The sequence below is a fragment of the Eleutherodactylus coqui genome, chromosome 3, assembly GCF_035609145.1.
Source record: "Eleutherodactylus coqui strain aEleCoq1 chromosome 3, aEleCoq1.hap1, whole genome shotgun sequence".
Lineage (NCBI taxonomy): Eukaryota > Metazoa > Chordata > Amphibia > Anura > Eleutherodactylidae > Eleutherodactylus > Eleutherodactylus coqui.
In genome coordinates this window covers 230,368,257-230,387,756 of record NC_089839.1, presented here as the reverse complement: position 1 = coordinate 230,387,756, position 19,500 = coordinate 230,368,257, and the positions used below count along the sequence as shown (strand labels likewise).

The 19,500-nt window shown below is 44.0% G+C and overlaps 1 protein-coding gene across 1 annotated transcript; it reads right to left on the bottom strand.

Annotated features, from left to right (window-relative positions):
• Nucleotides 1-434: 434 nt before the first annotated feature.
• Nucleotides 435-18,768, bottom strand: CCDC190 (coiled-coil domain containing 190). Its single transcript, XM_066594981.1, has 4 exons — nt 18,739-18,768; nt 8,115-8,316; nt 6,258-6,339; nt 435-3,357 (listed from the first exon to the last, which is right to left on the bottom strand). The coding sequence occupies exons 2-4, from the start codon at nt 8,302-8,304 to the stop codon at nt 2,787-2,789; spliced, it is 843 nt and encodes a 280-aa protein (XP_066451078.1). The 5' UTR covers nt 8,305-8,316; nt 18,739-18,768; the 3' UTR covers nt 435-2,786.
• Between the last annotated feature and the right edge of the window lie 732 nt (nt 18,769-19,500).

Sequence of the window (19,500 nt, the reverse complement as noted above, 5' to 3'; positions counted from 1 at the left end):
CACTTTGATCCAACCTCCTGGGTTGAAGCTCCTACATAGGGATACAATTGCACCTTGGGTCCTCCCTACTATGTTACATAGTCATAACCACTCTGAGATGTAAAGGGTAATATTTCAGGGGGCTGGTGCTTGGCTCGCATTGCAGCTGCTCAACAGTGATTTTAAGAAATCTAATGCACTGGAATTGGTCTTTGTCACTAGTTTATGTTAACGTCTCATAGGGCAGCATAAATCTGATGAGAGATTATTTTTAATGTTTGGCTCCCCCAGAATTCAATTAACATTTTGTACATCTACCAAGGTAGCCTCAGAGGAAAAACAAGAGTTCTTTTAATCCAAATTTAATAAACAGATCAGTTTTTTGGACCATATTTTACTATGAAAGATATTACTAGAAGTCCTACAACTTCAGATACGAAGCAATGTTCTGTTGGGTCTGCCATTTTTTCATCTGTCATGTGAAACAATCAACCAATCACAGGACTTCACACTAGGTGGATGTCCTTTGTCCAATAGTATCAGTATTTCCATTTAACTGCTTGAGGCCGAATGCCCACGGATGGATTATCGCTGCAGAATTGGCAGCCAGACACCTGCTGCAAATTCTGCAGCAATGTCCATCCATAGACATGCAATGGTAAATGATTCTTCCCTGCCCATGAGTGGAGATCAACTGTGATTATGTGTGGGACAATCGCAGCATGTTCTAATCTGTGTGTAAATTCGCACGAACGACTTCCATTTCAGTCAATGGAAGCCGTCCGTCCCGCGATACTTCCGCTGTGAACACAGCCCAGCGCCGGCATGCCATGCGCTGCACTGTGCATGCACGTCAGCTCGCCGGCCAAGATGCTCACAGCAGATCTGGAGAGGTGAGTATGGTGTCTCTGGGGCTGGACTCTCACAATCCTAGAACATGGGTCCCAATTTGAATGGAGTGGTGGTCATGCATGCGCCGTATTGCTTCGTTCCAAGTCTGTTTAAACTGACAGAGATAGCTGAGCGCTGTACTCTACTATCTCTGTCAGTCCCAAAGACCTTGAATGAAGTGGCAGTACATAGGCATTATTTCAAACTCTTCCAGAACAAGGGTCTCAGAAACTCTGTTCTAGTGATTGATGGGAGTCACAGCAGTGGGGCCCCCAGCATTTACACACTTATTACCTATCCTGTTAGTAATTGATATATGCTGCTTGCATTAAAACCCCAATGGGCCAACAGATCTTTTTAAATATGTACTTAATTTTCATGAAATATGCTGGCTCCAGATGGAGTTAAAGGCAACACTGAAAACAGGTAAGTTGCTGCAAAACAGTAGTTGCAAAAATTGCACAATTCTACAACAATTTACTGTAATTCTCTTTTCCCATATAGACTAAAACCGTAATGCAATGTAGCACAAAATACCAGTCATGCAGAAAAGCCTCAGGGCCCCCAAATTCGGTGTTTGCCATTGGACCTCCTTAAAAGTGATAAACAAAGGGGTGCTTTCAATGAATGGATGACATAATCATTGTGACTGTGATGGATGGTGGCAAGAAAAAAGTAATGAATTCAGGTAGGCTGGGTTCTCACAGAGCGGAATCTCGGCGGAAATCTCGCGGTTTGGCCGCAGGGAAAAACCGCGAGATTTCCGCCGGGAGAACCGCTGCTGGAAAACCCGCGGCGGCTTTGAAGCAGCCCGGCCGCTCGCTCTTCTGCTGCATCCGGCGCTCTCATAGAGGAGAGCGCGGCTGCAGCAGAAAAAAAAATGGACACGCTGCGGTCGCCAAACCGGCGCCGCAGCGGCAGGCTTCTGCCGGCTTAGCCGTAGCGGTTTGCCATACCGTGTGGACGAGATTTCTGAGAAATCTCGTCCACATGCCTGGCTAATCCCAGGATTAGCGGCCGCATGCGGATTTGCCGCGGCGAAATTCCGCACGGAATTTCAGCGGCGTATCCGCCCCATGTGAACCCAGCCTTACACTCCAAATCTCACCATCCTCTCATCACTAACACCCCATGTCTTAAAAAATAGCCTTTACTTATATAGCACCACTGTACAATCATTGGAAGTAGTTAAGGTTCGGATCCTCATTAGAGGTTTGGTTCGGAGCTTCCAGTGCAGAACTGAAATAAAATACCATATGAAATAACGCAGCATGCTGTGTTATTTCATCCGGAAAAATGCCAGTCGGGACACATTATAGTCAACGGGGTCCGGCTTGCTGCAAATCTAGCGGTTCTGTATTTTCGAGGATCAGCTTCAAGTCGAACTGTGGAAATAGACTTGACTATGGCCGCCTGCACACAGGCGAAAATGCCGCGTCGCGATTTCCCGCGGGATTTCCGCCACTGAAAGCCTGCATAGGAGTGCATTACAATACGCACTCCTATGCAGACGGCCGCGGTTTGGCTGCGCGAAATGTCACGCAGCAAACAAACCGCGGCATGTCCTATTTCTGTGCGGGGCCTCGCAGAGCCTCGCACAGAAACGTCACTCACCCGGCCGCCGGCTCCGGTCTGCGCATGCGCCGGCTGCCCGGCAGCCGGCACATGAAAGAGCCGGGCACGGGTGAGTACGCGCTGCTCCCTGCAGGCACTGGGGTCGGGTCCCGCGGTGAGAATTCTCGCCACCGGATCCGACCCGCCCGTCTGCAGGCAGCCTATGAGACAAATTGATAGGCTGTTGAAGCTTACAGTGTAAATAAACAACTTGTACAGTGATACATTTTATCAAGGCCTATGTTCTCAAAGCATCAATTATTATTAGAATGTTCTCAGTTAAAATGTCTGCTAATAAAGAACTAGAGGGACCTTTTCTTTGTTGTCTCCCTAGTGTTTTCCATTTCACTTGTTTTGTCTTCAGGGAAGATGCTGCTATCCTCCTTTTGGAATATTTCACCAACACTCAATTCTTTTTCATTCTCTGGTTTGACCCTGTGTCGAATATATCTGGCTTTTCCAGCTTCCTCCAGGGAATCCTTAAAGCCGGGTATTGTGTGTAAGGTGCGGAGACGTCCATCAGGGGCATAGATTTCTTGATCAAGAGATACCTTATCCTTGAAAAAAGAACCTCGTCTCTGTCGAAGGAACTGTGGGTTGGATGAGACGGATGCAAGGCCAGATGGTTTTCCTGGCAGATCTTTCTTAGACATGGTGTCCTCAGCTATTGAAACAATACTAGACCTCCTAGAGGGAGCAGTTTTATTATCTGTTATATTGGTTTCCGAAAATGACAATTCAGTTCCATTTCTCTGAAAGTTTTCTGGCTTTCCCTTTTTTACGCCATCTATGAAGTCATTTATACGCATTTGAAGAGTCATAGATGAGCCAGATGCCATGACTGGTCCTTCAGGAGAAGCTGCCTGCTGACCTCTTATACAAAAGACAAAAAACAAAATAGATTTTAATGATAACTTGTATATTCATAGAACTACACTGGTTGGTATAGGATTAGTTTAGGTTCACTCTAAAATTAAAGAACTGTACTCTATTGCAGCAGCAATGTTGTCTGCTTGGAAAAACGCATTACATATTCTATTCTTGTCCATATTACAGATGAGAAACAGGACATACAAATGTATTTCAATGTGCTGCCTGATCGTAAATCGGACAGCACATGGATAGGTATAGATATACTACCCGATGCAAGTTGTGCCTGAGCTTTTCAGGTGCAACTAATACATATTGGAAGTGTTCAGCCAGCCTAAGGCTCCTTCATGCAGCGTTCCGCAATTTTGTGTTGCTACAAAGTCTCACATGGTGCTACAAAGACTTTATAGCACTACATGCGAGGATTTGGGGTGAAAGGGGGCTTGAGATATAAGCACCCCCAAAAAATAACCTTGGGTGCAGTAAAAAAAACAAACAAAAAAATACATCACCTAAGAGGCGCTGTCATCTCCGGCGCATCTTCTCCTCTTCACCTCGGGCACTCGTCTTCAGTCTTCTGCCAGCCCTTTCTGAATTGGAGGATTAAAATCCCTGACTCCAGGAAGGGCTGGTGGCTGTGATTGGTGCACGAGCGTCGTGGCTCAGCCTATTAAAGCCGACGCGTGATGAACCGATCACAGCTATTCATCATTTCAAGTTTATTTCACCTCCCTTGTCTCCTCCCTATCCCACAACCCCAAACAACTCTTCAACACCTCCCACTTCCTCCTCAGCCTCAAAGAACAGGCCCCTGTGATGGATATCAGTGCTGGAGAACTGGTTGCCTATTCCAAAGAAAAAAACCAACAACATCTGAAAAGAAATCTCTGATAACTGCATGGCTAGCTTCGATCCCATACTCTTCAGCACTGCATTCATCACCCAGGCGCTCTCTACATTTGAACCAACGACAGAGGAGGAAGTCTCCATACTGCTTTCCGCTGATTGCCCCACCACCTGTGCTAGTGACCCTTTTCTGGTCCCTTTCCCCGGCTGTCGATACCCACCTCACCACCATCTTCAACCTTTCCCTGACCTCTGGTGTTTTCCCCTCCTCATTCAAACACTCCATCATATCCCCTCTGTTAAAGAAACCAAACCTTAACGCAACAGACGCTGCCAACTACTGACCCATTTCAAACCTCACCTTCATCTCCAAATTATTAGAATGCCTAGTCTATTCCCACCTCACATGCTTTCTCTCAACTACTATCTCCTTGACCCCCCTCCTGTATGGTTTCCACCCCATACACCTGCCCTCACAAAAGTATCAAATCACCTGATGACTGCAAAGTTGAGAGGCGACTACTCCCTACTAATCCTCCTTGACCTCTCTGCTGCATTTGACATGGTTGACCACGACCTCCTCTCACTGTGCTTAACTCTATCGGCCCAAAGGAAACTGCTCTCTCCTAGTCCCCTATTGTCCCCTATTCTCTACATTTCATGCTTTCATACAACGCTCAGTATCAAAAATACATTGCTACATAGACTGCAAATCATGATGCTACTAGACCGACCTTATATAGTCAGTACTATGTCATTACGTTTGAGGTAGGGTTTTGTCTCCCAGAAATCTTGGGTGACCTCAGGTCTGGATGTTGGAGCTAGACTACAATGGATGTATGAATTCCCTCTACAGAAGATAAATGAAGAAAGAACCATGTCCTACTGGAAATACTACTGGAGTGTGAGTATTCCAGTTTATCTACATATAAAGCCAATGTTTAAAGCTTGCTGTTCCTGAAAATTTGGTACTACTACTCAAGTAGAAGTAAGCCTTGATTAACCCTTTCCAATCCAATGTTGCAATTTTCCTGCATAGCTCCCATGTTGGAGCTCCCATGCTGACATGTTTCGAACACTATGCCGAAGAGAGCTCCAAACCGTCTTCTGCATATATATATATATATATATATATATATATATATATATACATTACAGTATGCATGATGTTTCACCTCTTTCCTGCATACTGTAATATACATATATAATAATACTATATCTAAATATGCATGAATACAATATATATGTTAACTCAGGTTTAATTTTCAAAATATCGCTAAAATCATCATGACGGGTCATTTTTATGTGTTTCTGTTGAGTAATTCCAAAGAATTCAAAATGCGCTTTACCACCCAAAATAATAAGAGCTGCAGAGTGTGCGGCTGCGGAGAAATTGAATTGGAAAGGGTTAAATAGTCTACGACTGGAAGATACGGTGTGGAACATTGTTTGTTTTCCAGGTTAAAATCCCCTCATTTTTGTTCATCTGGTACTGTCTTTAGCGGTCTGTAATAGTGACGCAATATATTTGCTTCTACACAATCATGTTAGGCTGGGGTCACATGAGATGCAAAATGACCGCAGAATGACCGCACCGAAAAAACGCCGGATAAATGCAGCTTCATAAACCATGGCCGTAGCCGCACGTTCTGAAGCAGCTTCGCCACCTACATTTCTGCTGTGGCCATCTCTCCCCATAGAGAGGAGAGAGGCAGCTGTGGAAATGAAAAAAAATTGACATGCTGCGTCTTTATTTTCCACTCCACATGTCCGTTTCCACGCAGCTTGGCCGCAACGGATTGGCCGCAGTGTGTGGATGAGATTTTTGCAAAATCTCAGCCACTTTGCTGGTTAATCCCAGGATTAGGAGCTGCGGGCGGAATTACCGTGCGGACATTCCTCACGACAATTCCGTCCCATGTGAACCCAGCCTTATATTTCTGATGAGGATGAGTACTAGAAATGCATATGATAAATCTAATAGTTTGGGAAGTGTTTGTCCTTTGCAGTTCATGTACAGTACGTTATTACATGATTGTTAGGACATCTAATCTCACCTCTTCCCGCTGCTTTTTGCTTGCGTTTGAAGAATTTCTGTTTTATGATCATTTTTCAGATTTGACGTTTTCTTAACATTAGCTGTAAAACACAATAAATGAACTGGATGTAAAATGAAAATAGTAATATATTAACTACGTTAGCAAACAGGTATCCCAGAGGGAAGCATTACTCAATAATCCCATTGATAATAAGGCCTGGTTCAGCAATGCATCTTGTACATGCTAACTATTTAAGAACCTATGGGGTGTGAAGTGTCAGGCTACATCCATACACATCGGATTTTCTGCACCAGTATGGAAAATCCATACTGAATTGTGGGGTGGATCCATGTCAGAATCTGCACCAGAATCCTCATCAGCATCTGCATGTATTTCATGTGGATTTCACCCCCTCAAAGGTCTCTGCATTGATAATCCACAGCATAAACTAACATGATGTGGATTTACAATCCGCATCGTAGGTCAATTCACACTGCAGATTTTTTTTGCGCAGCATGTGGATGAGATTTCTTGTAATGTCATCCACAATTATAAAATGCTGCAGATATTCCTCCGTCAACTCCACTGTGGAAAATCCACAGCATGTCTGATAATGTGAACATATCGCATATCTTGTACTCATTGCCATAAGTACATGTAACACGTGACAAGCTGAAGAGGAATCAGAGCTTCACAATTTCAGACTAAGGGCAAAAACACATGGGGCATGCACTAATATGCTCACCACTACGGAGTGTATTAGCGCATTAACTGTGGGTTTTTTGGACTATTCAAGTTCCGCACTAGTGCGCGCGAGTTGGAGAAAAAAAAGCGGAAAGCTATGTCCGGCCCTAGCTTTTCTCACACATTAATAGTACTGCCAATAAAAACGAAACCCTTGAAATCAAAGGTTTCGTTTCATCCCATTATGTGTCTGTGATTTTCACGGCCACGTAATGAGACAAAATCATGCCCATCCGTTTAAGCCCTGAAGGTTTTTTCAGATGGCGGACAAGTCAAAAATCTTTTTTTTTGACTGTTTAAAATTTGCACTATTGCACGTGAAAAAAAAAGGCAGAAAGATAGCGCAAGGGCAATTTTTTTTCAACGTAGGAATATTGCCCGAGAAACACACCTGTGAATACAAAATCATTGAAATCAATGGCTTCGCTTCGTCACATTTTGCGTGCGTGATTTTCATACGTGCAAAAAGCTCTGAAAAATGTGACAAAGACACGTTCATCTGTTTTAGGGATATTTCAGATGACCGTATATCGGCTCGGTTTTCACGCCGAGCCGATATACGGTGTCCTTTTCTGCAGGGGGAGGAGGATGGAAGAGCCAGGAGCAGGAACTGAGTTCCCGCCCCCTCTTGTCCCCTCTCTACTATTTGCAATAGGAGGGGGCAAGACGGGGCAGAGCTAAGTATCGGTGCTTAGCTCCGCCCCCGCCCCGCCCGTCCTATTGCAAATAGTAGCAAGGGACGGGAGCTCAGTTCCTGCTCCTGGCTCTTCCATCCTCCCCCCCCTCCTACACACGAGGACAACGTATATCAGCTCGGCGTGAAAACCGAGCCGATATACGGTCGTCTAAATAAGCCCTTAGGGCTTAAACAGGAAAATGTGTTTGCAGAACTTTTTTTTTTTCTTTTTTTTTTTTAAATCATGCCTGCAAAATGTTAATTTCAATGCATTTTTTTCTCACAAGTGTGTTTCTCATGCGCAATGCCTTTGGGTGAAAAAAGATAGGCTTTGCCCTATCTTTCTGCTTTTTTTTGCGCGTGCCATATTGTTGGGTTTGAACTGTAAAACATTTGAAGACTTCTAACTTGTTCATGCACAAATACATTCATCTGTTTAAGCCCTGAGTTCTCACCTTGCTGGATCCTAATGAGATCTTTCTGTACTTGCTTCTTCTCTTTCGTCATGCTGCTCATTTGGTAATGCTCAGCATCCTCAATTTCTTGAATGCCGTTGCTAAGCCTTGCTTCCGCTCTCCTAGCTCCACGCCTCTCGGCTTCCCATTGCTTGTCCATATTGTTACCAAGATGTCTTGAACGCTGCATCCCTTCAGAGAGCTAATTAAAGATACCAAATAAGTGATCTATAAATGATCTATAAATGACCTGTAATGTAACATTACCTATTCTGCCATGATAATGGGCACAAATGGACTTCCAAAGTCTTACACCTGTGCAAATTCTACGTATCGTACAGTTATTTATCCAGCTCACGAACTTGTGTCGTACATATTAAATGCATGAAATGGAAATGCCTAGTAAGAGAGGCAATCTTTATGTCTTACTGTTAGACAAGTAGCGTCTGCCATACTGTGGTCAGAGTACCAAAAAGCTTAGTTATTATGCTAGGGACTGCCATATATTGGTTTCAGAGACACGGACAGCTGGTAAGTCATCTGACTGACCTCATGTTTTATAGAGACCCTTTTACCATGAAGAGGTTTGTAAGAGTGAGTGTTTCAAATTGCCACTCATCATGGTAACACACTCAATTTTCAGCGTCAGATGTATGTGAGTTAGGGTTCTGCTAGTGGCCATGTTTCGCCGACAATTGCTGGGCTGTAATAATGTCGAAAGAACCCAATAAAATGGTATAAATAAGAACATTTGTAGTTACTAGAGATGAGCAAGTGTACTCACTAAGGCAAACTACTCGAGCGAGTAGTGCCTTACGCGAGTACCTGCGTGCTCGTCTCTAAAGATTTGGGTGCCGGCGAGGGAGAGCGGGGAGGAACGGGGGGGAGATCTCTCTCTCACTCTCTCTCCCTCCCCCCCCCCCCGCTCGTCCCTGCTCACTCACCGCTCTCCCCCGCCGACACCCGCCCGTGGAAGCTGCCATAGGATTGCGTTAGAAAACACAATCCTATGCAGACAGCCGCGGTTTGTCCACGCAAAATCTCGTGCGGAAAACAAAGTGCGGTATGCTGTATTACTGTGTGGGGCTCGCGATCCCCCGCACAGAAATGTCACTCCCCGGCCACTGGCTCCGCTCTGCGCTTGTGCCGGCTGGCCGGCAGCTGACATGTCACAGAGCAGGAGCTGTGGGAGCAGGTGAGTGCCGCGCTGGTCCCTACAGGGGGTCAGGATCCGACCCGGCCATCTGCAGGCGGCCTTAGAATTGGCCCTTTGAAGGTCAGCTCACCATAAGCCTGATGTGACCCTCGGTGAAAATGAGTTTGACACCCCTGCCCTAGGCTGTTCACACAATTTGGATTTCTCAGCCACCACGATATCTGTAGTAAGTAGCACCACTTTTCAGAGCCAGCAAGTTTTTTCGACAGTTACCCTCTAGCAGATGATTGCAGCGGCACCCAGCTTCTGTTTCCCATGTATAACCTTCCATGATAATGCCGGAAAAGGGATAGATTCTGCTCTAGCAAATGAAAAGAAAATCTAAAGCCGGCGAGACATTTAGGATATTGATGGGCTGCAATGTGCGAATGGTCCCATCAAATACAGCGGAGGTCAAAACCTTTACCAAATTTATGGCCAGCTTAAAATAAATAACTCTAATACTCAACTTTTAAAAGTGTTCCCCCTTCCAGCCTGGAAACTCATTCACCAGCACGCCAAACCCGGAATAAGCTGATAGCACATCATGTGACTGTTACCAGCTTTTTACAGATTTATACAGGCGGGGACCAGAGCTCCTGCACTGAACAACAGGAAACTAAAAGATTAGTATTAGGCCACTTCATGTGATTGTTCCCAGCAAGAGAAACCAAGTAATCTTGTAGATAGGATACCTTTTAATGGCTAACAAAAATACATGATGTTATAGCGAGCTTGCGAACCACTCGGGCTGTTCGTCAGGCTAAAATGGAATAGATCAGAAGAGGCATGCATATTTATACACACTTATAACATACATACTTATGACAAGGCACAGACATGAATGTGATTGGTGTGCACTTAAAAGGAATATTGCAACAGAAAACAAACTTTTTTGTCTAGGCACTAATAGCGGAGTGAAAGTTTTATGGTCCCTGAATTACTGTTGGGGGGGTCGTCAGGCCAGGAATGCTACAAGAGGTACACAAACACAAGAGGTACACACACATTTTTAACTAGACACTGATAAGGGATTGAAAGTTTATCGTCCCTGAATTACTGTTGATGGGGGTCTTATCTGTGCAATAAATGTCTCACACTTCCCATTCACGCATAAATCCTGGGGAATAATTTAACCCAGTGTTCAGAGTGTCAAAAGTTGTTATCAATATATATTCCCAAATTCTTCTATGACTTTGTGACTTGAAACCACCCTTCAATATCAAAACTCTCATATCTCCTATGTCATGTCCATGGTTAGAAAAGTGCTCGGCCACAGGTAATTCTCTTTTTCTCTCTTTAATCGTGTGGCGATGAGACCTCATCCTCGCTTTCAGTCTTTGCACTGTTTCTCCGACATAAAGGCCCCCAACAGGACATTTACTGCACATGATCAGGTACACAACATCAGACGTGGAAAATGTGAATGTCCATGGGATCTTATAGTCCTGCTGTGTGTTGGGGATCCATATCCTGTCCGCAGTCAGTATATGTGAGCAGGTCTTGCAGCTCCTTATATTACAGGGATAAGTTCCTTTTTGTGTGTCAGAGGGTAATGCACTCCTGATTATAAAGTTCCTCAAGTTAGGAGGTTGCCTGTAACACAGAAGAGGAGGGTCTGGGAATATGGTTTTCAGATGGTCATTCTTGTGTAGGGTATGGTGGAGTTTCTTTGCGGTTTTCCTTAGTACCTCTAGTTGCAGGTTGTAGGTCACTACTAAAGGCCCACAATTGTTCCTTTCCTTCTCCTTGTATTGGAGTAGTTGATTCCTGGGTATCCTTGTGGCTTTGGTGATTTGGTCATCAATTGAGGTGGGATGGTAGCCCTGATTTAAAAATGTCCTTTTACATATGGATACGGATACACCCACACATCACACATAGCTGTAATATATACATCCTTATTTACACACATGATACAAACAGCTCTACTACACCCATGGCGATTTCTAAACATGACACACAGCCATACTACATTCATTCTGATTCACACACCACACACACAACTGTGGTACATCCATCCTGATTCACACACATAACACACACAGCTCTACTACATCCATGCTGATTCCCACACATGACACAAACAGCTTTGCTACAGCCATGGTGATTCCCACACATTACACACACAGCTGTACTACATCCATGCTGACCCCCACACATGACACACACAGCTGTACTACATCCATCCTAATTTCCACATATGACACATACAGCTCTGCTACATCCATGGGAATTCCACACGTGACACACACAGCTGTACTACATCCATGCTGATTCCCACACCTTACACACAAGACTGTACTACATCCATCCTGATTCCCACACATCACACACACACAGCTGTACTACATTCATTCTGATTCCCACACATTACACACACAGCTTTACTACGTCCATGCTGATTCCCTCAACTTACACACAAGACTGTACTACATCCATCCTGATACCCACACATGACACACAGCCTTACTACATCCATCCTGATTCCCACACATTACACACACCACTCTACTACATCCATCCTGATTCCTGCACATTACACACACAGCTCTACTACATCCACCCTGATTCCCACAGATGACACACACAGCTCTACTACATCCATCCCAATTCCCACAGATGACACATACAGCTGTACTACATCTATCCTGATTCCCACAAATGATGCACACAGCTGTACTACATGCATTCTGATTATTCCCACACATTACACACACAGCTCAACTACATTCATTCTGATTCCCACACATCACACACGCAGCTGTACTACATCCATGCTGATTTCCACACATTACACACAACTGTACTACATCCATCCTGATTCCTGCACATTACACACACAGCTCTACTACATCCATCCTGATTCCCACACATGACACACACAGCACTACTACATCCATCCTGATTCCCACACATCACACAAGCAGCTCTACTACATCCATCCTGACCCCACACATTACACACACAGCTACATCCATGCTGATTCCCATCCATCACACACACAGCTGTACTACATCCATGCTGATTTCGACACATTACACACAACTGTACTACATCCATCCTGATTCCTACACATTACGCACACCGCTCTACTACATTCATCCTGATTCCCACACAGCACACACATTGTGTGTACATCCACATGCATCCTGATTTCCAGACATTACCAACACAGCAGACTCCTAGATACAGTGATCAGTCCCTGGTCATGAAATCCCTGACTCCAGCCACACAGGTGATCACATGACAATGATGTCATCAGAGGTCCTGGTAGATGCTTATCCAGTATACAGTATTTTATACCAAACTCCAGAATAGCTCCTCCTACAGCAGCGCTGGTCACATGGAAGTGACATCACCGCAGCTCCTTCAGACCACCAAATCTCTGTGGTGGCGGTAGGTTGGTGTCTCTTGTCAAGACCCTGAGTTGTGTCTGAGATAATAATGGCTAATTGTATTCTCATTTTATTATTTTTGTCCTCCCCTCCCAAGAGCCATAACTTTGTTCTTCTTCTGTCGGTCCGGCTCTATGTTTTATATATGTTGTAGGACCTGCGATGACATCACCAGGGGCAGAGCATGAGAAGCACTTACACACATACATACTAACGGACAAGTGGTCATTAGAGGTTTGACTAGAGCACCATACTGATCATGGCCTCTGAGCCTGTTCTATACATAGACACCCGACGTACACCATACATATAAAGGCACATATTGGGAAGGGGTTAAACTAAGTAGACTTAAAATCTTGCTGTAACATCATTTCTTTTTGTTAGCTAATAAGGCAAATGGAACAAAACCTCTGCAGCACCACCTATTGGAAGGTAGCATTCCTGCAAGCTGATGTTAGACTCTTTATACAAGCTTTATAACAATGATTGGGAATTCAAAACCAAGCCAGAATCCATACACAGACAGCTAATTCAGGGTTTTTACCCCTCATCAGTGTGCAGGAAGATTCTTGCTTGGCTAGTGAGCTGCCTGTGACATGAATCGGGAGGGGTATTGTCTCTCCTTAACCCTTTAACTACACAGCACGTACAGTTATGTCCTGCACGTTCAAGGTATGTATGGAAGGGGATCGGGGATTAACCCCACTCCATACAATGTAGGTGTCGTCTGTTTCTTGCAGCTGACACCTGCCCGCAACATATTTGATAAGCTTGATGAGATCACACTTTGCTGGGCAGTTGTCATGGCAGCCGAGGGCTTTCTGAAAGGCCCCAGGGCTGCCATTGAAGAATGCCTATCAGGCCATGCATATGGTATCAGATCGCTGTATGATGTAATGCAATGGCATTATATCATACTGCAGGAGCAGTCAAATCATTACTAGTTCTTGTTCCCTCTGGGGATTTAAAAAAAAAAAAAGTTAAAATTAAGTTTAAAAAAGTTTTACTAATTATTAAAAATAAAAGGTAATAAAAGTTTAACCCCCCCCCCCCTTCTTTTGCCATATTTATAATAAAAGAATCTGACTAATAAGAAAAACAACATATTTGGTATCGCTGTGTCTGTAAAACTCCGATCTATCAAAGTAACACATTATTTACCCGGCACGTTGAGCGTCATCAGAGAAAAAAATATAAAGAACGCCAGAATTGTGCTTTTTTTGACCCCCCAATCTCAGAGAGAAAATGTAATAAAAAGTGATCAAAAAATCGTATGCACTCTGAGGGCTTAGTCACACGGGCGTTTATTGCCGCGATTTGCGCATGCGCATGCGTCCGGCGACTTTTTAAAACCATTGCTTTGCAATGGTATCGGACACATGAGCGCTTTTTATGCGCTCGTCCGATAAATTAGAGAACAGAAATCGCAGATCGCACCTATCTGCGATCTGCGATTCCTGTTCTCTTCTCTATATGCGCTCAACGGGGCCGGCGGCAGCAGCGCCGACCCCATTGAGAACATACAGAAGACAAATCATTCTTCTCTGCCACAGCTGGAACAGCTGTGGCAGAGAAGAACAATGTTTGCCCATTAAATTCAATGGAGCGGCAATACAGCCGACTCCATTGAAAGCAATGGGCTGCCGGCGTGCGCGGGATGAATTGTCGGTAAGGGGTTAAATATATAACCCCTTACCTGCAATGCATCCTTAAATGTGAAAAAATAAAAAAAAAGGATGTACTCACCAGCTCCCGGCAGCTGGAGATCCCGGCGGTCGGCCTGCAGTGGGTGTGAAGGAGGTGTGACTCAGGCTTGCCCCTGATTGGCTCAGCCTGAGCCAATCAGAGGCTGATCTCAGTCACACCCATTCATGAATTCATGAATGGGTGTGACTGAGACTTGCTTCTGATTGGCTCAGCGCTGAGCCAATCAGGGGCAAGCCTGAGTCACACCTCCTTCACACCCACTGCAGGCCGACCGCCGGGATCTCCAGCTGCCGGGAGCTGGTGAGTACATCCTTTTTTTTTATTTTTTCACATTTAAGGATGCATTGCAGGTAAGGGGTTATATATTTAACCCCTTACCGACAATTCATCCCACACTCGCCCGCAGCGCTTGCATTCAATGGAGCCGCTGTATTGCCGGCTCCATTGAATGCAATGCGCTGGACAGCTCCGGCCCGTTTCTAATGAAACGCGGCTAGGAGCAGATTTTCGGGCGATTTTTGGGCCGATTTTTCGGCGCCGGTCACGCGATTTGCGCATGCGCATCCGTCATGCGATGCGCAAATCGCGTGAAAAAACGCCCGTGTGACTAAGGCCTAAAGTGGTACCAATAGAAACTACAGAGTGTCTCCCGAAAAAGGAGGCCTCGCACAACTATGTCGACAGAAAAATAAAAACGTTATGGCTGTCAGAAGATGATAGCAAAAAATGATTTAAAAAATTAAATATCTGGGGTAAAAAAATAAAAGTAGTACTTAAAAAAAACTATATAAATTTGGTATCGTAGTAATCATACTGACACATAGAATATAGTTATCATGTCATTTCTGTTACATTGTGTACGCCAAAGAACAATCAGAGGATTATCAGAGAATTAGAAAGCTAAATGTGCTCCCAAGAAAACTAGGTTTGAGTCAAACCAAATGGGTGCTACAGCAGAATAATGACACAAAGCACACATCCAAAAGTACTGCAAACTATTACAAAGGAAAAATGGACTGTTTTAAAGTGTGAAGCCACGAGTCCTGATCTAAATCCGATTGAAAATCTTTGTAGAGAGCTGAAATCTGCTACTGGGAAAAGGAAACCTGCAAACACTTGAGAGCTTGAAAGAATCACAGTGGAAGAGTAGAGGAAACTACAAGACTGATGCAAGAAGATTACACATAGCTATAAAAACTTTTGGAGTTAGTGCCTCTAATGCAGATGTGAAGAAAACCTTAGGCAGTTGTAGAAAGAGAATTAAAATAATATTCATGGACAGATGATAACTTTTAATCCCTTCTTAACATCCTACTATTTGGGGCAATATGAGAAGGAAGATTGTGTAAAGGTGTGGAAAATGTAGGGAGGATGCTGGAAAAGTAAAGAGCCAAATATCTCAAAAGCAGCAGAAAAAGGTTTGGTACGGTGTTGGCCAGTAGAGTAAAATATGATTGTTCTCAGAAAGAGAACCCAAGTAATCTTGTAGACATGATACCTTTTAGTGGCTAACAAAAATACATGATGTTATAGCGAGCTTTCAGACCTCACAGGATCTTCCTCAAGCTTAATGAAACAGATCTGTTGCAATTAAAGCCTAAGGAAGAATCCTGAGAGGTCTGAAAGCTATAACATCATGTATGTTTGTTAGCCAATATCATATCTACAAGATTACTTGGGTTCTCTTACAAAGAACAATCACAAAAGCTGCAGAGAGAAGTCATTATTGCCATCTGGCCCACATTTGAGATGAAAAGAAAATTACAACTGGCATCTATCACAATTTGGTCACTGAATGGTGGGACTTTGAATAACCACTATTATTAGAATGTCTGTATTATGAATGCTGGGCTTGGTGCTGTATTTATTTTATGGACTTGGTTCTGGTGTTGCATTTATATTCTGAGCTTCGTTTGGTGCTATATGTATATAATGAGGTTAATTATGGTGCCATTTTTATGTTAAATAAATAAAAAAAAAGAATCATAGGCCAGTGCTGTGTTCTTGCCCCCCCCCCCCCCCCCCCCCAGGATAAAGAGTGCCTGCCAGACCCTCTATATTCTATCTATCTAGATATCCGTAGATATACAAATACACTCATTCTCAAAACAAAAAAAAATCAAGCACCTCGAAAGAGTTGTTGGAACCAAATGAAACTTTCTGTGTGTGATTGTAACATTGATATTGATTAAGTGATTACAATATCAGAGCAAAAGGAACATTTATTGTGGAAAACTGAATACTTTGTTTAAAAAAATTAAGAAATCAAGCCCCTAGAAGAAGTTGTCATTTTGTTGCAAAACTCGGCATGCAGTTACACAAACTATGAGAGTTGTCATGTGATTAGATGAACGTTCTTGTCACCTGAAGCCCTAAAAGGGGTTCCATTCTTGGCCTTATAAAAAGGCTCTCAGAGGCTGCTTGTGTGTGGTAGACCTCTTATTCCGCTTTTGCAGAGCTTGTCAACCACTAGACGCCTCTATGACGCAGAGAAGGTATTTCACCCAATTAACAGACTTTGAATGGGGCGCATTATTGGAATGCAAGAAGCTAGATAGTCATATCGACAAATTGACCCCCACCTTGGCCGTTCTGAACAGAATGTTAGGAGATGTTGGAACCACTGGATCTGTGAGGGTATGCACATAAGGCGACCGGGCTAAGGACGCCCTCGACAGACCACCAGTAGAGAGGATCATCTGATTGTCTGACAAGCATGAGCAGCTCCAATTGTTTCGTTGTCCGCCATCCATAGATAGATGGCATCATTGTTACAAGGGCTGTCTTCGTGTCTGGTGACCTAGGTCTGAGCGCCTCAATCCTGCCTTTGTTGTTGAGGGATACATTACTCCAAATGCTGGTGTGATGTTCTGAGGCGGCCATCGCATACGACGGTTGGTCACTACTACTACTGGTACGAGGGGTAATAACAGCTCAGCGATATGTTCAGAAGATCCTGCTGCCACATGTGTTCCTCTCATAGTGGCTTCCAAGATGCATTTCCCAGTATGATAATACTCAGCTGCAAACAGCAAAGATGTCGCAGGAATGCTTCCACAACATTGCCACTTTTTCGTGGCCTGTCTGGGACACCAACTTTGACAGTCTATACATTTGCAGCTAGAGGCTCAGTTACAACAATTGTGGAGCAATATGCCAGTGTTTACCATATGAAACCTGTGAGCCTCCATGCCCACCCATATCATATCTTGCATCCAACTAAAGGCAGCCCAACAGGGTACTGGAGCCTCCATGTCTGCCCGTATCACATCTTGCATCCAGGCTAGAGGTGGCCCAACGTGGTGCTAGAGCCTAAATTGCTGCCCGTACCACATCTTGCATTCAAGCTGAAGGTAGCCCAATAGGGTACTGGACCGTCCATGCCCGTCCATATCACATCTTGTATCCAAGCTGGAGGCGGTAGAGCAGGGTACTAGAGCCTCCATGCCCATCCGTAACACATCTTGTATCCAAGCTAGATGTTGTACAACAGGGTACTAGAGCCTCCATGCCCACCTGTATCACATCTTGTATCCAAGCTAGAGGCGGTACAACAGGGTACTAGAGCCTCCATGCCCACCTGTATCACATCTTGTATCCAAGCTAGAGGTCGTACAACAGGGTACTAGAGCCTCCATGCCCGCCCATATCACATCTTGTGTCCAAGCTAGAGGTGGTACAACAGGGTCCTAGAGCCTCCATTCAAGTGTTCATTTTTCCGCAATAGATTCTCCTTTTGCTCTGATATTGTAATTACTTACTTATATTAATGTTACAGTCACACGGAGAAAGTTTCATCCTATTCTGACAACTTCTTCTAGGTGCTGGATTTTTGTTTTGCCAATGACTGTATAAAGGGAAATGTCTCTTATCAGAAGTTCCAACACAACAACATAACTTTCTCTCCATGTGACTGATGCAACCACCAAAGTGCTTTTCCTGTATATTAACCTGTACATATAAAGTACTATAGTGCAGACATAGATGTTACTCTGATATATGCAGCATCTTCCTTGCTTGATAAATCTGTTGAAGAATATTCACTGGCTTTAAGGCGTTTTCCCAGGGAGAATACTGTTGATGACCAATCCTCAGAATAGGTCACGAATAGTTGATCATCCGGGTTTGTTGCTCAGGACTCGAACTGATCAGCTGATAGCACTGCACTTACACAGGGGTCATAGCAGAAGCCACAGACCCTAGCCGATCAACTATTGGTGACCTATCTGGAGAAAAGGTCATTGATAGTATTCTCCGTGGGAAAACCCCTTTAATGATAGGACATGAGGTCTAACACCGCATAGATATAGAAGTGGGTACTTACTTTCAAAGCTGCTAAGCGTTCCTCATTTAGTTGCTGACTGACCGAGTTAGTTGCAGGAATAAATGCTTCTTTCTTTCTGATCGTACGTGAGGCAACATTAGAGAAGGTGATAGCTCATTGGAGATACCATAGTTACAGTATTGGCAACAAAGATGTGCAAATAGACAAGCAAGTACTGTAGTACACATTTCACAATGTACTATTATAGTAATATTGAGGCATAATCAGGACTCTTAATTATGCTGTATACATGTTTGTGTAAAATTAGTGCTTATGAGTATGCATACATGTAGAAAGGAATATTGAACACATCCACCAGCAGAGGAAGATAGATAGAAGTACTCTCGACAAACAACTAATTTTGCCTATGGAAGCAGGGGCCAGACAGGTATTTCATCTACAGCAGCCAAATGTAGAATGACGTAGCAGCTAGTACAATGGATGGCCATGAATATAATACAAGGATGGATTGAGTGAGCCTCAGTGGGAGCACACTCATAGAACTGGCTCATAAAAGAGGACCCCAAGTAGGAGAACCCCCCCCCCTATAATGTCTATGTGCTCTAATAAAAACATATGGACAGGCGTTGTCTTCATGATATAAGCCTTTTAAAATTAAGTACAAAAATTGTGGTGCAGTCTTGGAAAAGCCTGGAGGGAATAGTGGTGGTCTTTCTGCAGGATCACTACAGGGGCCTCATGTGGCATAGAGTGTTAAGGCAGCAGTATGCAGTCCTTAAGTTCAATCCTCGCATGGTTCAG

Coding starts and splice junctions, on each gene's coding strand:
- CCDC190 (XM_066594981.1), bottom strand. CDS start 8,304: ATGCAGCGTTCAAGACATCTTGGTAACAATATGGACAAGCAATGGGAA. Junction 6,340..8,114: donor TCTCATTAGGATCCAGCAAG/GTGAGAACTCAG, acceptor TGTGTTTTACAG/CTAATGTTAAGAAAACGTCA. Junction 3,358..6,257: donor GCAAAAAGCAGCGGGAAGAG/GTGAGATTAGAT, acceptor CTTTTGTATAAG/AGGTCAGCAGGCAGCTTCTC.